At 41.5% G+C, this 23512-nt stretch overlaps 1 protein-coding gene across 5 annotated transcripts in view; it reads left to right on the top strand.

The window, feature by feature from the left end:
• slc29a1b (solute carrier family 29 member 1b) overlaps window positions 1-23512 on the top strand; it is a 65289-nt gene that overhangs the window by 12451 nt on the left and 29326 nt on the right. For 4 of the 5 annotated variants that reach the window (XR_011673139.1, XM_071388011.1, XM_071388027.1 and 1 more), the window contains exons 2-6: window positions 8389-8485; window positions 11606-11682; window positions 12109-12190; window positions 12598-12776; window positions 13719-13858. Coding sequence is in view for 4 of the 5 variants with exons in the window: in XM_071388011.1 (XP_071244112.1) it covers window positions 11657-11682; window positions 12109-12190; window positions 12598-12776; window positions 13719-13858 (427 nt within the window). In the remaining variant the exon portion in view is untranslated. The remainder of the gene's footprint in view (window positions 1-8388; window positions 8486-11605; window positions 11683-12108; window positions 12191-12597; window positions 12777-13718; window positions 13859-23512) is intronic. The other variant, XM_071388036.1, reaches the window with a different exon arrangement.

The following is a 23512-nucleotide window of genomic DNA, read 5'->3' on the forward strand; positions in this document are numbered from 1 at the left end:
TAATAGTAATATGGATGGTGTAAAGAGATAGATGGGAGAGGTTGAATGGAGCTGAAGGGTGGGACTATATAGGTTCAGAACTTTTGCGAAAGAGCACAGTTAAAAATATATGGCAAATAGAAATCAGAACATCAGAAATAGAAAATGTATAAAAATGAATAAGTGTTGTTGTCCATTAGTTTACCCCAATAAGGTGGTGGTGGAATAGCCTAAATTTCTCATAACAAGAATAGACTGATGAGTTTCAGAAGAAAGTTATTTGTTTCTGGACATTTTGAGCCTGTAATCGAATCCACAAATGTTGATGCTCCAGATACTGAACTAGTCTAAAGAAGGCCAGTTTCATTTCTTCTTTAATCAGAACAACAGTTTTCAGCTGTGCTAACATAATTGCAAAAGGGTTTTCTAATGATCAGTTAGCCTTTTAAAATTATAAACTTGGAATAGCTAACACAACGTGCCATTGGAACACAGGAGTGATGGTTGCTGATAATGGGCCTCTGTATGCCTTTTCTTTCAAAAACAAGGACATTTTTAAGTGACCCCAAACAAAAAATATATGTGGGATTGGAAATGATTACATTGATGGAAGCAAAAATCTATATGCAATATTAAAGCTGATCTACCCCCTACATTTTTTTTTATAAAGATAAATAAAATAATAATAATAGCAAGAAGCATGGGCATGGACCACAACATAACGACATACATCTTCAGCAATGGAATAATTATATGGACAGACAAAGTAGGCCTACTAAATAACATCAAGTAGACAGACAAAAACAACCACATGGCCTCAGCAAAATCTACAGAAAATAAGTAGATTGAACAACAATGACTAGCTACCAATTCTGATTCATACATGATATTTGGAGAAGGGGAGACTTGTGCCCTGAGACGAGTGAGTGAGTGAGTGATTGAAACAGCTGCGGTGTGTCTATCTGGGGAAATGAGAGCAGACAGAGCGGCTGGTTCTAATCCAATTGTTGCAGCAGGCTCAACAAATACTCCGCAAGTTTCTTTACAGACAGAAGAAGTAGCCAATAGTTGTTTGGAGCACACAGCGCTTCACACCGCTTGAGTGAGAGAGATACGTGCTGGCAGCTGAAAATTACTTTTTTCCGATCACGGATAATTACAAAAAATACTCCTGTCATAAACCTATTTGGAAAATGCTGAATATTATGATACTCGTTTTGTCCGAGTACTCAGAACACCCCTACCTGAAAATACATGCTCTAAGTGATTGATAGTTGCTATTCAGCAGTCATAAAAGTACACCTTATTTACTTCGAAGAACTTTTTTGTTTGTTGATTTTGTCAGACAGCAATAGGCAGCAGCTCTATAGAGATGAAATGATGACTTAAAATGAAATAATAAAGTCAGCCAATAAAACTAATATTTTTGTCCTTATTTAGCATAGCAAAAAGCATATCAAGATCCTGATATGGACCTCAGTCAAGAGCATATGCTTTGTAAATGTGACCTACCAGGTCGATTCGGTCTTATGTAGCAAAATTTGAAATTGTGTTTTTTACATTGGATAAAAGTTGAGACTCGGATCTAGAGAATGGTATATCAGGAACAATGGGAAATTAATTCTGCTCTGAAAGTTGATAAACTTGTAACCTAGTTTTTTTGGTGCTGTACTTTTACCCCTTTTTTCTCCCCAATTTCGTGATATCAAATTGGTAGTTACAGTCTTGTCCCATCGCTGCAACTCCCCTACGGACTGGGGAGAGGCTACGGTCAAGAGCCATGCGTCCTCCAAAACACGACCCGCCAAGCCGCACTGCTTCTTGAAACACTGCTCGCTTAACCCGGAAGCCAGCCGAACCAATGGGTCGAAGGAAACACTGTACAGCTGGCGACCTGAAGTCAGTGTGCATGTGCCCCGCCGCCACAAGGAGTCGGTAGAGTGTGATGCAACAATGACATCCCAGCCGGCCAATCCCTCCACTAACCTGGACGACGATGGGCCAATTGTGTGCCGTTTCATGGGTCTCCCGGTCGCGGCCGGCTGCGACACAGCCAGGGATCGAACCCGGATCTGTAGTGATGCTTCTAGCACTGCGATGCAATGCCTTAGACCACTGCACCACTCGTGAGGCCCGTAACCTCACTTTTGATAAAATGGCCCTTGAATGTTTTGGTAAACCTACTGGGGACTTCTTCTTTGTCTACACCCATTCGGTTACTAGCGTTGGGCTAGTAACTGAAAGGTTGCAAGTTCGAATCCCCGAGCTGACAAGGTACAAATCTGTCGTTCTGCCCCCGAACAAGGCAGTTAACCCACTGTTCCTAGGCCGTCATTGAAAATAAGAATTTGTTCTTAACTGACTTGCCTAGTTAAATAAAGGTAAAATATATATGTATATATATTTTTTTGCATCGTTCACACACTCTTAAGCTTTAGCCCCACCCATCTCTTTAAGGATTCACATGTGAGGCCATGTACTAAACAACCAAAGATTTCATAACTAAAGGCTGGTTTATACTACGGGTGTGTTTGTAAATTCAATCTGGAGTGCCAGAGTGCGCTCTGGGCATTGGTTAACTCAGAGCATTGTCAGATTGTCCATTCGTAAATTCAGAGCATTTCGCTCTCTGAGCGTTGAGAGCGCACACTGGACGCTATGACTGAGGATTCGGGTTGATCCACGTGTTCAGACCTACCAACAGCAGTCAAGCACCCAAGCTAACTGGCTAACTTGCTAGCCACTTCCAGACATAAATGAGAGAACAGCTCACTCTGACCATTTTACTTGCCCTAGCAGAGCTGGTTAGGCTGTTTTCATGTTATCCAGAGCATTGGTGACTAACTGTGCTGCTGGCAACAATTGAATTACTTTTTTTTGCCAACGTTTACTGACACCGCCCATACTCAACGGGTGTTGAGCGTTTGTAAATTCGTCAGTTATTCTGTGAATTTACCAGCTACATCTATCAACAGCTGTTGCAGTGACATCATGAACATTGTATTGAAATGGTAACTTGCATAGTGGAGTATTTTGTTTAGACATGTAGCTAGATAGCTAAACAATCAACCATAATCCCAACTCATAAAGTTACTACCCTGCATGAATCTGCATGTAACTAACAAACCAGGTTCAGTGTTTGCTGGCTAACATTAGGCTATAACTAGCAATGCAAATAGCTCTGAAATATGAATAATATTACTACACAGATCATACACGTAATGTTAGCTAGTGAGACAGCCAGCTAAAGTGAGCTAGCTAGCTAAAAGTACGCTTTAAATTGAAATGACTTTCTGACAAAATTAGAAACATGTAATATCTGAAAATGTAGCTAGCTAGACTATCTTACCCGTATACATGGATGGACACTTATCCCTCTCTGTCACAGATGCCATGGTTGCCCTTAGTTTGAAGATGTAATCTGGAGACATGTGTTTTATTCAACAGCCTTCTGTGTTTTGTCTTTTCGACTCCCTCTGCATATTTGCAGTCAAACGCCATCATTTTCTCCATCTCCTTAGCTATCATACTCTAATTCCACCAGACATTCCACTGATTTCAAAACTCGGTTCTCCAGAAAGTGGAGAGAAACACTTTTGCAGTTCTACTATGTGATATATAAAAAAATCTGTGTTAGAAAGGATTACCTACACATACTGACCAGCTCATGTAATAGACAGAAGCGTGTCCAGCCCACCCATTATCTCAGTCAATCATGGCTAGCGGAAAGGTTCCTGTCTTTTTCCATGGCTAAACCAACTAGGCTCGTAACTTAACGATTGTATTCATATTTACAGATGGCATACAAGTTTGTAATTAAGGCACATGAAAGTTCACATGTTCCAGAAGGTATTTCTGCGAAAAACACATTTTTACATTCAAATGGCTCTCCCGTGAAGTAGTGACGCGCGACATATGCCTAGTTTCCTGAAACGAGTCACAAATATACTATGTAGGCCTACTGTCAGTATATATTTTTTTAAATAAAATGTCCACATAAGCTTATGTCTAATGAGTCAATATCCGGCCATAACATGTATGATATCCGGAGGGAATCCACAAATGATTTGTGCGTGTAAGAAAAATATGGATTTCACATTGTCAAATTATTGAGCATGTGCTGAAAACTCAGAAATGCACCAGAAAATGTGCTTTAGCATATCAAGATCTGGATATGGACCTCAGCCAAGATAAGTTTCATATCCTGAATGTGCTGGGAGGACTGTGGGTTAGAGGGATACGATTCTGAGAAACCGTTGTCGCCACACAATTGACTGTGACTTCATTGTGCCATTGCTAGATATGTTTATTTATTTACCTAGTTTTAACTGTTAGTTTGTTTTGCCAATATCTCATTTGTTGTCAGGTTAAGGTTTCTTTTATTTTCAAATATCAGTTCTGAGTCCATATCAGGAAATGTCCATGTGTGATATTCTGAGTAATATTATATACACTGCTCAAAAAAATAAAGGGAACACTAAAATAACACATCCTAGATCTGAATGAATGAAATATTCTTATTAAATACTTTTTTCTTTACATAGTTGAATGTGCTGACAACAAAATCACACAAAAAATATCAATGGAAATCAAATGTATCAACCCATGGAGGTCTGGATTTGGAGTCACACTCAAAATTAAAGTGGAAAACCACACTACAGGCTGATCCAACTTTGATGTAATGTCCTTAAAACAAGTCAAAATGAGGCTCAGTAGTGTGTGTGGCCTCCACGTGCCTGTATGACCTCCCTACAATGCCTGGGCATGCTCCGGATGAGGTGGCGGATGGTCTCCTGAGGGATCTCCTCCCAGACCTGGACTAAAGCATCCGCCAACTCCTGGACAGTCTGTGGTGCAACGTGGCGTTGGTGGATGGAGCGAGACATGATGTCACAGATGTGCTCAATTGGATTCAGGTCTGGGGAACGGGCAGGCCAGTCCATAGCATCAATGCCTTCCTCTTGCAGGAACTGCTGACACACTCCAGCCACATGAGGTCTAGCATTGTCTTGCATTAGGAGGAACCTAGGGCCAATCGCACCAGCATATGGTCTCACAAGGGGTCTGAGGATCTCATCTCGGTACCTAATGGCAGTCAGGCTACCTCTGGCGAGCACATGGAGGGCTGTGCGGCCCCCCAAAGAAATGCCACCCCACACCATGACTGACCCACTGCCAAACCGGTCATGCTGGAGGATGTTGCAGGCAGCAGCACGTTCTCCACGGCGTCTCCAGACTCTGTCATGTCTGTCACATGTGCTCATGTGCTCAGTGTGAACCTGCTTTCATCTGTGAAGAGCACAGGGCACCAGTGGCGAATTTGCCAATCTTGGTGTTCTCTGGCAAATGCCAAACGTCCTGCACGGTGTTGGGCTGTAAGTACAACCCCCACCTGTGGACGTCGGGCCCTCATACCACCCTCATGGAGTCTGTTTCTGACCGTTTGAGCAGACACATGCACATTTGTGGCCTGCTGGAGGTCATTTTGCAGGGCTCTTGCAGTGCTCCACCTGCTCCTCCTTGCACAAAGGCGGAGGTAGCGGTCCTGCTGTTGGGTTGTTGCCCTCCTACGGCCTGCTCCACGTCTCCTGATGTACTGGCCTGTCTCCTGGTAGCGCCTCCATGCTCTGGACACTACGCTGACAGACACAGCAAACCTTCTTGCCACAGCTCGCATTGATGTGCCATCCTGGATGAGCTGCACTACCTGAGCCACTTGTGTGGGTTGTAGACTCCGTCTCATGCTACCACTAGAGTGAAAGCACCGCCAGCATTCAAAAGTGACCAAAACATCAGCCAGGAAGCATAGGAACTCAGAAGTGGTCTGTGGTCACCACCTGCAGAACCACTCCTTTATTGGGGGTGTCTTGCTAATTGCCTATAATTTCCACCTTTTGTCTATTCCATTTGCACAACAGCATGTGAAATTTATTGTCAATCAGTGTTGCTTCCTAAGTGGACAGTTTGATTTCACAGAAGTGTGATTGACTTGGAGTTACATTGTGTTGTTTAAGTGTTCCCTTTATTTTTTTGAGCAGTGTATATCTAAAAGACGCATCTGGATTCAGAATTTGTCAGCATATGGTGCATGTCCACAAATCTTAAAATATGCATTGGAAATGGTCTGTATTCTCTAGAACAGTGGTTCCCAAACTGTGGAGCGAGAGGGGTCGGCAGGGGGGCGCAGTGGTCCCCCCCCCCCCCCCCCAACTCAGTCCGGCTTTCATCTTACTCTTAAAAGTTGTGACAGTAGCATGCACAAGGTGCAATTTCGAAATTGGGTAGTGCATCAGCAGTTTTCGTCTTGTCATGTCAGTCATTGCATACCTTTAGAGAGCTATTCATAGAAATGTCCAGATCAACTAGCCCATGTCAGCTAACATTTTTTTGCTAGGTTTTTTAGCCCACATATTTTGTAGTAATTTTCGAGTCACTCAAATATAACATGAATGCACATTAAACATGACTAAATGTATAGAATTGCAAGAAAAATCGCTTTAAACTGCACAAAACGGCTTTCTAACTGCAACATTTTATCTGCACCCCATGACAAAATGTGTAAAAATAGCTCAGGCGGTGGGATGTTCCCCAATGCTGCAAGGGGGGCCTGAGTGAAAAATTTTGGGAACCCCTGCTCCAGAATTTCAAAAATGTGTCATGTAAAGATATCTCCTGGTATGGACCATTTTTGCAAAGTGCTTCCCTCCTCGTTATCCACTCATTCTCTTCTCTCTCCCTCCTCTTTCACTTCCCCCTCTCTCACCCTCTCCGTCTCTCTCTCCCCTCGCTAACTCACTCTCCCCCTTCTCTCTCTCTCTTTCTCTCTCCCTCATCCCCCCTCCATTCTCTCTACTTTCTTCTTTCACTCCCTCGACCTCCTCATCCCCCTCTTTTCGACCTCCTCTCTCTCCCCGTCCCTCCTTCACCCTCTCCCTCATCGTCCCCTTCCCTCACTCTCCCCTTCTTTCTCCTTCCTCCCCTTCCATTCTCTCTCCCTCCTTTCCCTGCCTCCCCCTCATCTCTCTCTCTCCCACCTCTGTCTGTCTGTTGACTCTCTTCCCTCCGTCCTCGCTCTCCCCCTCCCTCCTTCACCCTCTACCCCTCCCTCTCTCCCCCTCCCTCTCTCCCCTTCTCTCTCTCTCCCTTATCCCCCTTAATTTTCTCTCCCTCCTTCTTTCCTTCCCCCTCCTCTCATCTCTCACACTCTTCTCTCTCCCATCCCACCTTCTCCCCCTCCTTCACTCTCCCCCTTTTATCTCTCTCCTCCCCCTCCATTCTCGCTCCCTCCTTTTTCCTTGCCTCCCCCTCCTCTCATCTCTCCCTCTTCTCACTCTCACAGACAGACACAGACAAACAGACACAGGCAGACAGAGGCAGGCTGTTAGGCAGACAGGCCGTTAGATAAGCTGACAGACAGACACAGACAGGCAGAGAAACAGGCAAACAGTTAGGTAGGCTGGCAGACAGACAGTATTTATTTTCAGAATTCATTCAATAATTCATAACAAGGCTCTTAGTTTCTAGAACTGCAAGAGCATTGTGTCCAATGGAGGTCAAAAATGCTTTTGGGTCTATTGACTTCAAATTTCATATGCCAGGTCATGACAGTCCCCCGGTTACAAATATGTACAATTTGGGAAGATTAAACCTTTTTAACACTGTCCTATGACCCCAAATTAAGTCACTTCCTGTAATCAGACAGACAGACAGACAGACAGACAGACAGACAGACAGACAGACAGACAGACAGACAGACAGACAGACAGACAGACAGACAGACAGACAGACAGACAGACAGACAGACAGACACAGATAGGCAGGCAGGCAGTTAGGCAGACAACCAAACAGATACAGACAGGTGAGCCGACAGGCAGTTAGGAGATAACTGAGGTTTCATCAATAACATTGTAGTTACTCCACAATACTGACATAAATTACAGAGTAAAAATAAATAGTTTTTTTGCCCTGAATACAAAAAATGTTGTTTGGGGCAAATCCAACGATACACATCCCTGAGAACCACTCTTCATATTTTCAATCATGGTGGTGACTGCATGATGTTATGGGTATGCTTGTCATCAGCAATAAAAATTAGCCTAACATGACAGTAGCCTAAATTATTCTTCAAAATAACCCCACTATCTTCAGCTGGAGCTCAAGCTTAGTGGTTCTCATTTGAACCCTCAATCATATTTTGTAAAGAAGAGTGACAGTGTGTTTTTGCACAATATCTTAATTCAATTGGGTCTAAATACTGTAGGACATATCTGCTGACATATCTGGTAGCCTAAGTTTAAACTGATAAAATTACCTAGATGACAAAGAACAGGCCTATACACACAAATGTACATTTACATTTTGGTAATTTAGCAGACGGTCTTATTCTGACTTGTTGTTTATTGACTACAGCTCAGCGTTCAACACTATAGTGCTGACCCTGGGACTAAACACCTCCATCTGCAACTGGATCCTGGACTTCCTGACGGGCCGCCCCCAGGTGGTAAGGGTAGGTAACAACACAACTGCCACGCTGATCCTGAAAACACCTGGGCCACTCAGGGGTGCGTGCTTAGTCCCCTCCTGTACTCCCTGTTTCCCCATGACTGCGTAGCCAAGCACGACTCCAACACCATCATTAAGTTTGCTGACGACACAACAGTATCAACATGTGTTAGCCTGTTCACCGACAACGATGAAACAGCCTATAGGGAGGAGGTCAGAGACCAAAACTGGCCAATTCTAGGAACACAATAGCACCTATGTTGTTAAAGATTAGGCTACTTAAATTATTTAAAAGATTAGGCCCTTTATTAAATATTAGGCCTACCTTTTTTGTATTAGTCTTTGAATAGGCAAGATCAACCATAATTGCTCATCACTTAAGATTCTCTAAGATAGCCTAGCCATTATCTGGATACTATTCATCTCAGTTTGGATTAAAAAAGATTAGGAGGGCCTCCCTCATGATTTGAGGTTTTCTTTCAAAAAAGCTCTACTTACTTTCACAAAAACTTGTACTGCATGTACCTTTTATTCAATAGGGCAAATGTTATTTTGCTTGGGTGTGGCATTCGTCCATCGTTGACATTTTGATATTTCACAAGGACTGCCACCTGTCTTTGCAAAGCAACCCCTCATACTTATTTATTTCTGATATCACATGGGATCTTATCCAGAGTTAAATTCCTTAATGTAGGCCTAACTCCTAGCTTAACCTCACACAGCTTTCACGCAACTCAAACCTGCCAGCAACATCATTCCATGCTGTTGCGTCAGACATGACTACTCCTACTGACTTGAGATAGTTGTATATGTTTGATTTGGAGCTAAGGTCTGTGTAAATACAACTGCGCCAGGAAAATGTATGTAGAATTATGCAACATTGATGCCTTGCACGTCATGGTACAGTGTACTGTGTGCTGTAGATCAAGAATGCATTCGGATTTTAGTGCACAGTTCATGTGTTTTTAAGAGAGAGCTTTCCTGATTTTGCAAAGTGTAGACAAGGCTATATGTAGGCTATTGGTTGACCAAATGATAGTGGGCTCTATACTCCTTTGCTTACCGTGTAATGTTTAAAAGCTTGGAGGGTAGGGTTATTGCGTTTATACACCTAAACTATTTGTTAAGATTTTTACATCTGCACCCTGTCTGACTGATCAATATAGCCTAGCCTACTACATGCACAGTACTTTTGCGCAACACATAATTGTATTGATACATGTGTAGCATGGCATATGTGAGTGCTCTACTGCTGACGCTCAAGTCCCTTAGGTGCAGTGAGTAGAGCACTTGCCTCTGCACCACAGGATCATATAGGATTGAGCCCCCTTTAGCTGCTCTAACTCTCTCTACACAGACAGCATTCTACTCACATTCTACTTACATGTTAATCTGTTCATCACTTGACCTGCATCACTCAGACATGCCAATGAATGTATGATGTGAATGATGAATGATGAATGATGATATGTATTGAAGGCAAATAGGCTATAGGCTATTCTCCCAGGGGGGTTTAGGGGTGATAATAAGGCAAGACAAGCCTAAACCCACTCTACAATGTAGGCTAAAACAATCTGTCACGACATCCGCCGAAGTCGGTCCCTATCCTTGTTCGTTCGGCGGTCGACGTCACCGGCCTTCAAGCCATCGCGATCCACTTTTCATTTTCCATTTGTTTTGTCTTTGTTTTACACACCTGGATTCAATTCCCCAATTACATGTTCATTATTTAACCCTCTGTTTTCTACATGGTTTTTGTGCGTGTTTGTTTTATATATTTCGGTCCTTTTGTGTGGGCTTGGTATTACTTCATGTATTTGGTAATTTGGAGTAAAGTTACTTTTATTACTCATCTCTGCTGTCCTGCGCCTGACTCCTCTGCACCAGCTACACCCAGACCATTACACAATCAGTTTAGTGAGTGATGAGTTGCATTGTGCTTTTGTTGCATTTACTAACCAGAGGAACACAAGACCTAGGCTAAATTTGAGAAAAGGAGACGTTTTTTAAAGAAAAAAGGTCTGTGAACGTGCATGCCTAAGAGAGAGAGGGACAGAGAGAGAGAGAGGGAGAGAGGGACAGAGAGAGAGAGAGGGAGAGAGGGACAGAGAGAGAGAGAGAGAGAGAGAGAGAGAGAGAGGGACAGAGAGAGAGAGGGAGGGACAGAGAGAGAGAGCGATAGAGAGAGACAGGGAGGTGTGGTTCTCATTGATTTTGACCCAGAGACACAGGGCAATGAAAAAGGTGAAGGAAGGAAGTTATTGATAAGGTTGAATTGCACATTGTTAGAATGATTAACCTAATCAGACCATCCATTCTGACCAGTATTGCTACCTTGTGAGATGCTATAGCCTACAGATCCCAATTGAAAATGTAATGAGGCCCATACAATTATTAAGCAGATAGAGAAAAATTATGTAGCTTATTCATTTTAAGTTGTTATTTTGATACATCACAGCTCTCTTCCCCGTAGTGTGGGGAATATGGAAAAGCGTGTCGGGAGGCTGTGGGGCAGATTAGACATTAAGATAGCTCCAGTTAGTCACTTTAATGCGCTGAAACGCACACATAGTTGCGCTTGGAGGAGTGAGGGCTTCCCTGATTTTGGGAGGAGTCAACATCTGAGTTCTTAGAATGTCCATTAGCCTACCTCTCAACTTTAAAAAATAAGAAGATCTTGACAACTGTCTAGGAAATGGGTAGTTGATGACACTGAGTCTGTTGCTGTAAGTTTTTTTCTCTCATTATCACATTGCATGATGCTCTCTGTCTAATGCCTCGATGTTTGGTAATATTAATTAAGAATATCAATCTTACATTGTACAAGAGCAAAAAAACTGTAGCCTAGGCTATTAGTCAGTATGCTACTGAATAGCATCCAAAGAGTCAGCAGATCTTCATTTCAGTCATTCAATTGAAGTTTCAGCACTGTGGAAATGTAGTCTAACCCTAGTTTTCAGATCTCATAGTCCCATATTCATTAAAATAAGATTTTTTATTCCACTAACCCAGTTTAAGTTCCTAAAACCCTCTTTGTCTTTTTTCTCTAATGTAGTTGATAAAATAACATGCAATAATATGAGATTGTTTTCTTGTAATTCCTTGACATGACTATTTATTTCAGGTTTGGTGCTGAAGTGTGGATAAGGGTGATAGTAATCACTGAAGATAAATCATGTCCGTCCACGAGCCAAAAGACAAGTGAGTAGCAGCCTCCTTTATGTGTTCAATGTGTATGGTGACATCTTCACATTTTGACAATTTGACAGATACAGTATCAAGTTTCTGTGACACACTTGGTTACTTCTTTGCACCAAATGGTCATGTAACCGCTATGTTAGCCTTTGGATTGGAAGTGTGTTACGAGTTCCCCTAAGGGAGTTAAATCTTTAGGGACTGTGGTTAGCGTGCTCACCTTGAGGTCAGTCAGACGTCCAGGGTTCCCCCAGTGGTTTCACATAGTCCCGCAGAAATGACTAATTGAACCCCCCACATTTTGTATCATAACAGTCAAGTAAATACCATTCTACCTTTATAATTTCTGTGGGCCTACATAATATGGTATTTTTTTGTCAAATTACAAATAAAGTCTGTAACCCTAGTTTCCTCTCATCTGTCATCCAACAGAAACAATGGCGTGTGGCTGATCTTTTTCATGCTGGGCTTAGGAACTCTCCTGCCATGGAACTTCTTTATGACAGCCACCATGGTAGAGCACACAATATTTTTTTATCATCTACTTTAAGAGTGTGAATAATTAAAGAATACATTTCAACGATACAATGCCAGAGCTTTTACTGAAATGTCTGTATCAATTTCTAAATATGTCTCAAGTCTTACTTTTCAGATCTTCTTGATAGCCAATGATAATTAACAGAAATACTGATAACCCCTAATCTACTCATTCTAATAATTAATGATGGTTTTAAATTAAATAGCATTTTATAGCATGCTCAAAGTGCTTTACATAATAGTATATTTTATACATTATTGTATTTCATCCACTAAAAATGGATAGCACCCACAAGGGTGATGCATGGCAGACATGTTGTGCCAGAACTATCACCACACATCAGCAATTAACAAAAATGAAGTGGCTGTCCTCTGTCTCTACAGTATTTTAGCAGCCGTCTCAGAGACCCCTCCCAAATGGGCACCGACCTGTCAGGCAATGGGACCGGGGGAGAAGGGGACAACCGTAGCCTTTTGGAGGCCAAGTTCAATAACGTAATGACACTTTGTGCCATGGTGCCTTTACTGGCCTTCACCTGTCTCAACTCAGTCCTGCATCAAAGGTTTGTCCACCACCACACACACATCTTTCCTAATGCATTAAAGCACTACTCCAAAAGTTACATCTCGAAGATGCACTACAGCTATATTTAAACTTTTCCTGTTGAAAAACAATATACCAAGTATAAATGCAGTCATGTACATACACAAGGGCGAGATGGGTCCCGTTATGTCTGGCGAAAACCAAACACTGCATTCCACAGTAAGAACCTCATACCAACAGTCAAGCATGGTGGTGGGAGTGTGATGGTGTGGGTATGCTTTGCTGCCTTAGTACCTGGACTACTTGCCTTAATAGAAGGAACCATGAATTCTGCTCTGTATCAGAGAATTCTACAGGAGAATGTCAGGTCATCTGTCTGTGAGCTGAAGCTGAAGCGTAGTTTCGGTCATGCAGCAAGACAATTATCCAAAACACACAATCAAGTTACACGTGAAAATTGCTAAAAATCAACAAATGTGAAGTTTTGGACCACTCATTGGCTAGAATGGTCCCACCTGATCTCTCCTCCTCCCGCCTGCCTTCCATCTTTGAGGACATGTATTTCCATTGTTAGAGCAGTCACTAGAAGTATCTTGCAAATATAATAGACGATCTTTGACTGGAGTAGGACTTTAATCTTTTGCTGGACATCTAATATGATCATGTGTGCATGTATTGAGCAGGCATGTTTAGATTTCCTTTGGGGTTCATCTTAGACGATTGTACACTTTTTACACTATCGTGCCGACCCAAGCTGCACTGTACTGGAGCAGATATTTTCTTTTCACATTGTCCTTTCTAGCACGGTTCCAGCAACTACAGTGGATGCGTAGCCAGGCCATTGCATTTCAGCTTGGCCCAGCTCTGCTCTGTAGTGTGAAAAGTGTACTAGGCAGGAGAAATACTTGTAGTAAGCATAAGATTGACCTCAGATATTTCACTCCAACTCTCTAACTCACAGGATTCCTCAGAAGTTTCGGATCATGGGCAGCCTGGCAGTGATTTTGGTGGTGTTTCTTCTGACAGCCATTTTGGTTAAAATAGAGATGGCACCCCTCCCCTTTTTCACGTTGACCATGATCAAGATTGTCATCATAAACTGTGAGTTTTTGCGGCCTTTCTAGTGTCCCTTTTTTGCCTCCTTCCTCCCTCTTTTTAACGTGTCAAATCTTTTCCCCTTCAATCCTCTGAGTTGTCCTGAAAGTAGAACTAGGCCTCAGCACCCTCAATGTCGTATGTCTTTATTTAAGACTTTACATTTTGGTCATTAGCAGACGCTCTTATCCAGGGTGACTTACAGTCAGTGCATTCAACTACGGTAGATAGAACAGACACATATCACAGTCATTGCAAATAATAACATTCCTCAATAAAGCATCGATTAGTAAAATCAGTGCTAGTAAGATAAGACAAGTGTTAGTGCAAGAATGACAAGTACAACAGTAAGGTATTCGATGTTGGGGGGAATTCACAACGCAGGAGGTTGGTGGCACTTTGATTGGGGAAAATGGGCTCGTGGTAATGGCTGGAGTGGAATAGGTGGGATGTGTCGTGGAATATTCTAATCAAGTGAGAGAGACTTTGTCATTTCTTCAAACAATCATCTTTATTCAATATCGATTAATTATTGCAATAGTGAGCGTGGTCGACCCCACACCCTTGAGTGTTGGACCGAGTAACCTAACCTTTACACAAATGCAGAATACTATATATATAGCTGACACTAAAAATGCTTAGTCATGATTGGATCCACACATCCCATGCAGATTGGGGCATCATAAGCCACTCTGGGTTCATCCTGTCGTTATCTGCACGTGGGTTGTTGTCTTAACCCCACCCTGATTTAGTTTCCCAGATGCAAGGATTATTTTGAGACAATGAGGGATCGTTCTACTCCTAAGCTATCTCTAGTAAAACACATTCTTGTCTATGTAATGCAGTCTTTAACTAATTTGTCAGCTCAAGCCCATCTCTGGTGACCATACGCCCAGATTAGCGGAGTGGAGACCATAAAAACACAGACACTAGTAGAGCAGAAATGTCTTACTATTAGTTAAATATGAATTGTTAACCATTAATATCAAATAAATCAGGTAAATACATTATTTTTCCCTCACAGATGACATCAAACACGTGTTTGATGCCATTCCATTTACTCCGTTCCAGCCATTATTATAAGCCGTCCTCCCCTCAGCAGCCTCCACTGATTCACAACTAGCAGGATAATTATTACTGAGTTTAGCTTTATTTCAGTATACAGTATATGGCAGCTAAAAGCTGAATTGCGTGTACAGGCAGTTCAAGAAGAATAAAATCAGGCTAATCATGAAAATAAAGAGGTCTGAAGAGATCATGGACCAGAGAGTTGTTTGCGTGTATGAGCAAAGGAAGCATCGATGGTCTGAGTGGACGGAGCATCTTGATCACAGCTGGTCGAAGTCAGAAACAGACAGGTCAGTAGCTTCAGCTGTGCACCTTGTCATGCTCCTTTGTAGACATTTAGTCTTGCACTACCACTTGTGTAGCACTCACTTGGGTAATGCCACTGTTGCTGTTCCGATGCATGAGGATGTTCAAACCCCTTTCGTCACAGGAGGATTTTTTTAAATAATTACTGAATATGTCAAATCGGCAACATGAGGCAGCTGGAAGCGATGTTTGTAGGATATACAGTAAAATAACTTAGGACTTCAGGTCCACTGGGCGTTAGTTCAAGTAACCTATCTGGGCTACGTGCAGGCTGCAGTGCGTCCTTGTAAATTCTTATGGATTATAATAAATTAACATATTTGTAGATGTATTTTTCGATTGGGAAAATATTTGATATATGTATTTTTTTTAAATGTTTTATTATACAATCAATTGTCGTGAATTTTTCTAATCACTTCTATTTTCAGTCGATTAAAGTAGTGTCGTTTTGTTAGATAAAATCCTTCTTTATATCCCAAAAGGTCTGTTTATACTTGGCGCCATCGATTTGAGAAATCCACTTGTTCAACTTGCAGAGAAAGGAATCCGAAAATCTACCCCTAAACTTTGTTTCAACAAGTCAAAATACGTTTCTATTTACTCCTCAGATACCTTAAAATGTAATCAAACTATAATATTTATTTCGGAAAGAAGTATGTTCAATAGGAAACCGATTTTAGCAGGTGCATAATGTCTTCATGGCGCGCACAAACACGAATTTCCAAGACTGTGTCCCTCTACTAAAACTGATATTTCCTTTTCGTTTTTGTAGTTACAAGCCTGAAACCTTGAACGAAGACTGCTGACACCCTGTGGAAGCCATAGGAATTGCATCCAGGGAGTTAATTTTCAATATGAACTTTCTCTTGCAATTCGAAGAGGATGGTCTCTCAAAAACATTATTCTGGTTGGTTTTTCTTTGGATTTTCTCCTACCATATCTATTGTGTTATATTCTCCTACATTATTTTAACATTTCTACAGACTTCAAAGTGTTTTCTTACCAATGGTACCAGTTATATGCATATCTTGGCTTCAGGGCCTGAGCTACAGGCAGTTTACTTTGGCCACATTATTCAGACAGGAATTGGAGAAAAAAGGGGTCTAGCCCTAAGAAGAATATCAAGAATATATTAAGGAATCCAAGATGGAGTAGCAGTGGGATGTTTTGATTGTCTTGTCCCGTCCCTTGTATATATCGTTTCTTTCTTCGTATATATTTTTTATCACATTTTTCCATCTACGGACTGAACATACTCTCCTGCAACCCGCCTCACCCAATGCGGTATGAATCTGCAATTTTTTATACTTTAGAACCGTAACCCCCTTCAAGCTAGCCAGCTACTAGCTAGATGTCAGTTAGCCATCACCGTTAACTGGGACATCTGCCAGCTTCAGCCCGGTCAACTCCTGCCAGCCTGCACAGCGCAATATCAACCAAGAGCATATCGGACTGCTTTTCTCCACCATATCTCCGGATTCCTACCACAAGCTCTGAACCTTTTCTCCAGATCATCACAGTTAGCTAGCTGCTATCCGAGTGGCTACTCCTGGCTAATATCTCTGTCCCAAAGCAAGCCCCAGTTAGCCTGGAGCTGGCCTCGAATCTAGGCCCATCTCCCGGCTAGCCGAATAGATCTATTAAGCATTTCCTGGGCTTCAATTACCTCGCCGATCCACCACGACTGGTCTGCTGACGTAACCGTTCGAGGGGGTTTCAACAGGCTCCCCCGTTGCGATGTCCCCCTGAGGCCCATCTGCTAGCCTGCTGCTTGCCCCGGCCTGCTAGCTGTCTGAATCTCCGTGCCTCCAGCTCGCCTAGCTACTCACTGGACCCTATGATTACTCGGTTACACATGCCTCTCCCTAATGTAAATATGGCTTGTCCCCCCCCCCCCCCCCCCACAGACATGGGGTGACCGCACCTGGCTTAAATGGTGCTTCTAGAGACAAAACCTCTCTCATCGTCACTCAATGCCTAGGCTTACCTCCACTGTACTCACGTCCTATCATACACTTGTCTGTACATTGTGCCTTGAATCTATCCTTCCGTGCCCAGAAACCTGCACCCTTTACTCTCTGTTCCGAACGCACGAGAAGACCAGTTCTTTTAGCCTTTAGTCGTACTCTTATTCTACTCCTCCTCTGTCCTCTGGTGATGTAGAGGTTAACCCAGGCCCTGCAGCCCCCAGCATCACACCCATTCCGCAGGCGCTCTCATTTGTTGATTCCTTTGAGAATTCCTTTGTCTTCAGAAATGCAATGGAAAGCAGGTCGCTCTCACGTCAGTGCGCATGTTCAGCTCATGCCAGACACCTGACTCAAAGAGCTCTCCTTCCCTCATTCTTCACAGTAGAAGCATCAAACAAGGTTCTAAAGACTGTTGACATCTAGTGGAAGCCTTAGGAAGTGCAATATGACCAATATCCCACTGCATATTGGATCGGCAAACCTACAAACCTCAGATTTCCCACTTCCTGGTTGGATTTTTCTTCAGGTTTTTGCCTGCCATTTGAGTTCTGTTATACTCACAGACATCATTCAAACAGTTTTAGAAACTTTAGAGTGTTTTCTATCCAGATCTACTAATAATATGCATATCTTAGCCTCTGAGCCTGAGTACCAGGCAGTTTACTCTGGGCACCTTTTCATCCAAGCTACTCAATACTGCCACCCAGCCATAAGAAGTTAAAACTCATTTTTCAACCACTCCACAAATTTCTTGTTAACAAACTATAGTTTTGCCAAGTCGGTTAGGACATCTAGTTTGTGCATGACACAAGTCATTTTTCCAAAAATTATTTACAGACAGATTATTTAACCTATAATTCACTGTATCACAATTCCAGTGGTTCAGAAGTTTACATACACTAACTTGACTTTGCCTTTAAACAGCTTGGAAAATTCCAGAAAATGATGTCATTACTTTATAAGCTTTTGGTAGGCTAATTGACATAATTTGAGTCAATTGGAGGTGTACCTGTGGATGTATTTCTTCGGCATACCTTCAAACTCAGTTCCTCTTTGCTTGATATCATGGGAAAATCTAAAGAAATCAGCCAAGACCTCAGATAAATATTTGTAGACCTCCACAAATCTGGTTCATCCTTGGGAGCAATTTCCAAATGCCTGAAGGTACCATGTTCATCTGTACAAACAATAGTACGCAAGTATAAACACCATGGGACCACGCAGCCATCATACCGCTCAGGAAGGAGACACGTTCTGTCTCCTAGAGATGACTTTGGTGTGAAAAGTGCAAATCAATCCCAGAACAACAGCAAAGGACCTTGTGAAGATGCTGGAGGAAACAGGTACAAACGTAGCTATATCCACAGTAAAACGAGTCCTATATCGACATAACCGGAATGGCCGCTCAGCAATGAAGAAGCCACTGCTCCAAAACCACCATAAAAAAGCCAGACTACGGTTTGCAACTGCAAATGGGGACAAAGATCGTACTTTTTGAAGAAATGTCCTCTGGTCTGATGAAACAAAAATAGAACTGTTTGGCCATAATGACCATCATTATGTTTGGAGGAAAAAGGGGGATGCTTGCAAGCTGAAGAACACCATCCCAACCGTGAAGTACGGGGGTGGCAGCATCATGTTGTGGGGGTGCTTTGCTGCAGGAGGGACATGTGGTCAAAATAGATGGCATCACGGGGATGGAAAATTATGTGGATATATTGAAGCAACATCTCAAGACATCAGTCAGGAAGTTATAGCTTGGTCGCAAACAGGTCTTCCAAATGGACAATGACCCCAAGCATACTTCCAAAGTTGTGGCAAAATGGCTTAAGACATGAAGATCAGTCAATACGGAAAATTTAAAGAACTTTGAAAGTTACTTCAAGTGCAGTCTCAAATCAAATGTTATTGGTCACATATACATGGTTAGCAGATGTTAATGCGACTGTAGCGAAATGCTTGTGCTTCTAGTTCTGACAGTGCAGTAATATCTAACAAGTAATCTAACAAATTCACGACGACTACCTTATACTCCCAATGTAAGGGGATGTAATAAGAATATGTATATATAAATATATGGATGCGCGATGGCCGTGTGGCATAGGCAAGATGCAATAGATGGTATAAAATGCAGTATATACATATGAGATGAGTAATGTAGGATATGTAAACATTATTAAAGTGGCATTATTTAAAGTGATACCTTTATTAAATCCATTTATTAAAGTGGCCAGTGATTTGAGTCTGTATGTTGGCAGCAGCCTCTCTATATTAGTGATGGCTGTTTAACAGTCTGATGGCCTTGAGATAGAAGCTGTTTTTCAGTCTACTGACCTCGCCTTCTGGATGATAGCGGGGTGAACGGGCAGTGGCTTGGGTGGATGTTGTCCTTGATGATCTTTTTGGCCTACCTGTGACATCGGGTGCTGTAGGTGTCGTGGAGGGCAGGTAGTTTGCCCCCGGTGATGTGTTGTGCAGACTGCACTACCCTCTGGAGAGCCTTGTGGTTGAGGGCGGTGCAGTTGCCGTACCAGGCGGTGATACAGCCTAACAGGATGGTCTCAAATGTGAGGGTTTTAGGTGAAAAGCCACATTTCTTCAGCCTCCTGAGGCAAGTCAGTTAAGAAACCTTTACTTAATACCCATCCCGGATCCGGGATCCTCCTCATCAAAAAAGCTGACTAGCATAGCCTAGCCTAACGGGACAGGGATATCATATAATATAAGTTTCATGAAATCACAAGTCCAATACAGCAAATGAAAGATAAACATCTTGTGAATCCAGCCATCATTTCCGATTTTTAAAATGTTTTACAGCGAAAACACAATATGTATTTCTATTAGCTAACCACAATAGCCAAACACACAACCGCATATTTTCACCATGTTTCCACCGCATAGGTAGCTTTCGCAAAACCGACAAAATAGAGATAAATTAGTCACTAACCAAGAAACAACTTCATCAGATGACAGTCTTATAACATGTTATACAATACATTTATGTTTTGTTCGAAAATGTGCATATTTGAGGTATAAATCATAGTTTTACATTGCAGCCATAATCACAAATAGCACCAAAGCAGCCAGAATAATTACAGAGAGCAACGTGAAATACATAAATACTCATCATAAAACATTTATGAAAAATACATGGTGTACAGCAAATGAAAGATAAGCATCTTGTGAATCCAGCCAATATTTCCAATTTTTTAAGTGTTTTACAGCGAAAACACAATATATATTTCTATTAGCTCACTACAGTAGCCAAACACACAACGCAATTTATTCCCCGCAAAAATAGCTTGCACAAAACCGACAAAATAGAGATAAAATTAATCACTAACCTTGAACAAATTCATCAGATGACAGTCTTATAACATCATGTTATACAATACAATTATGTTTTGTTCGAAAATGTGCATATTTAGAGCTACAAATCCTGATTATACATTGTGAATACGTAGCATTGATTCACCAGAATCTCCGGAGATATTTTGGACACTCACCTAATCTGACCAAAGAACTCATCATAAACTTTACATAAAAATACTTGTTGTATTTCAAATGAAAGATACACTGGTTCTTAACTTCTTGCCACTAGGGGGGTGCTATTTCAACATAGCACAAATGTGTATCCAATGTAAACGGTCTCCTACTCAATTCTTGCTCGTACAATATGCATATTATTCTTACTATTGGATAGAAAACACTCTCTAGTTTCTAAAACCGTTGGAATTATGTCTGTAAGTGAAACAGAACTTGACTTAGAGCACTTTTCCTATGTCTGTGTGAGAATGGGAAATTTTATCATCTGCTTTGAGACCTGTCTTTAACTTTGCCTGTCTTCTATTGGTTGAGATGCACTGCATACGCCTTCCCCTGGCTGTTAGCGAATAGGGAGAGTTGAAATGACGTCTCTACGTATTTCCCAAAGTTTTTAAATTGATTGGAACCGAGGTGTCCGACCTTTTGGGACTTCGCGCTGACGCAAAGAGGGTCTTGGCATGTCTTTTTAGAACGTCTGGTTTTAGCTCCTAGAAGTATCCGGCTCTGTTTTTATTCGCTATAGGCTTTAAAGACATCATAATCTTGTTATTTTGAACCGAATTATACCAGTTTAGGTCAGTATATTGCGATTTTCAGGTATTTATTTCCATGGCGCTGTAGAAACGTGGGTGTCTCTCTCTCGAATGCCATTCTGTACTGCTAATTGCAACGTCGAGGGAAACATTCTCCAACCCAGCAACGATTCTTTTGGCCAACGGACACCTTTCACAAGATTCTGATGGGAGTTCAGCTAATAGTAGGTACTATTTATGCTGATAAAACGTTGTTCTGTTGAAAAAGAAAAATGTATTAGACGCCATTATTTTCCATGTAGCGTTGCGCTATCGCACCCTGTATTGTACCCAGTATTGCGCAGTAAGGTTAATTTTAAAAATGTAATTCAGCGATTGCATTAAGAACTAATTTCTCTTTCAATTGCTGTCCAACCTGTATTTTTTTAGTCAAGTTTATGAATAGTTTTCGATAAGATTAGGTGCCTTTCCAAAATGGCGCCGGACAGATTGCTTGATTTTTTGCCCACTAAACACGTTGTGTAACCACGAATTGTGCGGCTAAATATGCACATTTTCGAACAAACTATATGCATTGTGTAATATGATGTTACAGGACTGTCATCTGAAGAATTCTGAGAAGGTTAGTGAAAAAATTAATAGCGTTTGGTGGTTTATAACGTTATTGCTATTTTTGGCTTGAATCAATGCTACTGTGTGACTGACTTGTAGTAAGCTAAGATAACGCTATATTGTGTTTTCGCTGTAAAACACTTAGAAAATCTGACATATTGGCTATATTCACATGATCTGTGTCTTTCATCTGCTGTACGCTGTGTATTTTTAAGAAATGTTTTATGATGAGTAATTAGCTAATACACGATGGTCTCTGTAGTTATTCTAGTCATTTTAGTGATAGTTGTAATGGGGGCTGCAATTGTAAACTATGATTTATACCTGAAATATGCACATTTTTCTAACAAAACCTATGCTATACAATAAATATGTTATCAGACTGTCATCTGATGAGAATTGTTTCTTGGTTAGTGGCTATTTATATCTTTATTTGGTCGAATTTGTGATAGCTACTGATGCAGTAAAAAAAATGGTGGAGTAAAAAAAGTGGTGTCTTTTGCTAACGTGGTTAGCTAATAGATTTACATATTGTGTCTTCCCTGTAAAACATTAAAAAAATCTGAGATGATGGCTTGAATCACAAGATCTGTATCTTTCATTTGGTGTCTTGGACTTGTGATTTCATGAACATTTTATTTTATGATATCCCTGTAACTTTAGGCTAGGCTATGCTAGTCAGCTTTTGTGATGGGGGGGATCCCGGATCCGGGTTTGTGACTCGTGAAAGGACTGTGCAACCGCTGTGTTAGATTTTAAAAAATTACTTTACCATAACATACAGCTTGCGTTATTGTGAGACAGCGCTCACCAAAACGGCGGAGAATAGGAGTCAACATTTTACACAGAAATAAGAAATAACATCATAAATGTTTTCTTACTTTTGCTGAGCTTCCATCAGAATGTTGTACAAGGAGTCCTTGGTCCAGAATAAATTGTTGTTCGGTTTTAGAATGTCCATTTCTTCTGTCGAATTCGCGCCACAATGCTAGCCAAGGTTGCTAACATTCCCATCCTCTCTTGACGCAAAGAACGGAAAACTCCAAAAGTCCCAATAAACGTTGAATAAACTGATAAAACTCGGTTGAAAAAACCTACATTATGATGTTATTATCATATGTATCAAATAAAATCAGAGCCGGAGATATTCGCCGTGTAAACCGAACGCTTTTCAGAAGACAATGTCGAGCTCCGCCGTGTGCCTTCGAAGACAAAGAAAATTCCGGACCTGTCACTCCAAAAGCTCTTGTTCGGCCTCAGATCAAGCTAGACACCCTATTCCACCTTCCACTGCCTGTTGACATCTAGTGGAAGGCGTATGAAGTGCATGCATATCGATAAATAAAAGCCAGTTGAATAGGCAGGCCCTGAAACAGAGCCTCGTTTTCAGATTTTTCACTTCCTGTATGGAAGTTTGCTGCAAAATGAGTTCTGTTTTACTCACAGATATAATTCAAACAGTTTTAGAAACTTGAGAGTGTTTTCTATCCAATAGTAATAATAATATGCATATTGTATGATCTAGAAAAGAGTATGAGGCCGTTTCATTTGGGCACGATTTTTTCCAAAGTGAAAACAGCGCCCCCCTATTGACAAGAAGTTTTAAGAACAAATTCTTATTTACA

This window comes from Salvelinus alpinus, chromosome 2, assembly GCF_045679555.1.
Source record: "Salvelinus alpinus chromosome 2, SLU_Salpinus.1, whole genome shotgun sequence".
Taxonomy (NCBI): Eukaryota; Metazoa; Chordata; class Actinopteri; order Salmoniformes; family Salmonidae; genus Salvelinus; species Salvelinus alpinus.